The sequence below is a fragment of the Hipposideros armiger genome, unplaced genomic scaffold (genome assembly GCF_001890085.2).
Source record: "Hipposideros armiger isolate ML-2016 unplaced genomic scaffold, ASM189008v1 scaffold_92, whole genome shotgun sequence".
NCBI classification, from domain to species: Eukaryota; Metazoa; Chordata; class Mammalia; order Chiroptera; family Hipposideridae; genus Hipposideros; species Hipposideros armiger.
The window spans coordinates 1,023,385-1,024,446 of record NW_017731442.1 but is presented as its reverse complement, the minus strand read 5'-3'; the positions used below and the strand labels follow the sequence as shown (position 1 = coordinate 1,024,446).

General features: G+C 41.1%; 1 protein-coding gene across 1 annotated transcript in view; it reads right to left on the bottom strand.

The window, feature by feature from the left end:
* Window positions 1-195, bottom strand: part of KNL1 (kinetochore scaffold 1) — a 76,971-nt gene extending 76,776 nt beyond the window's left edge. The window contains exon 1 of the mRNA XM_019644857.1: window positions 168-195. Coding sequence (XP_019500402.1) covers window positions 168-195 — 28 coding nt within the window. The remainder of the gene's footprint in view (window positions 1-167) is intronic.
* Between the last annotated feature and the right edge of the window lie 867 nt (window positions 196-1,062).

Here is a 1,062-nt window from a genome sequence, read left to right as displayed (position 1 = left end):
TACTAGGAAGGGCTCCTATCCGAGTTCCACACACTCCCAAAGGACCATGGATAAAATTCAATTGGTTATTTGGGGGGAAAAATTGCATCGTTATTTTCATTAATCTTTAATTGAAAGCACTTCCTTTAATAATGGTAAACAACAAAGTACAGTAATATTAACCTTACCTGTGATTTTGTCACCAATAGAAATCATGGATATTTTTATATTACATTACTGTTATTGTTTTATGCTCATCACTACTTCAAAATAATGGTAGTTATTAGACTTGCCATTACATCTTGTAATGTTATGCATCCATAAAGAAGCACATGCATTATTATATCAAATATTTAAAAAATATTTTGATAGCTGTATTCCAACATAATTGGTTGCCTTTGTAGTCCAACAAATTTAATTTTATGCATTTTAAAACAATATTTTGAGAAGGGACCCATTGGCTTCACCAGACTGCCAAACAGGTCTACGTCACAAGAAAGGTTAAGAGCCCCTGAGGGAGTTTTCTAAAGTACCCTCAAGACACTGATCATAAGCTTTCCCTGAACTAGGCCTTGCTCTCTTCCCCAAGACCTTTGCAAATACTGTCCCTACTCCTCTCCCTGGAACAGGCACTCATTTCCCCATACCTCTTTCCCATCCACCCCTGCCTGGCTGGCTCCTGGTCCTTCAGCTCTCAGCTTAGATGTCTTCCCCATCAACAGGCCTCCCCTAGCCCTGCAGCCTGCAGCTCCTTCTTAGATTTCCTTCATATCTCTCTCCCTCTTCTGTCTCTCTCTCCCTCCCGTCCCCCCCTCCTCTCTCTCAGCTTTGCAGCCCTCCTAGCTGCTTCTGTAGCTCCCCAGGTTTCCCCCAGCACTTACCAGACAGTATTTAAATTGCCCATGAGTGCTGCAACCTCCCTAAAGACTAGTAAGGCTGCATCTTTTTTCTGAGTTTTGCCTGCTTCTTGCATGTGATGACTTCCTATGGGAAATTAATAAGGTCTATCAATGTGTCCAGTCTACAAATAAAAAGTGAGTGGATTCTCTTCTCAAAAGAAAATCTTTTGCAGAAGTTCTGAAA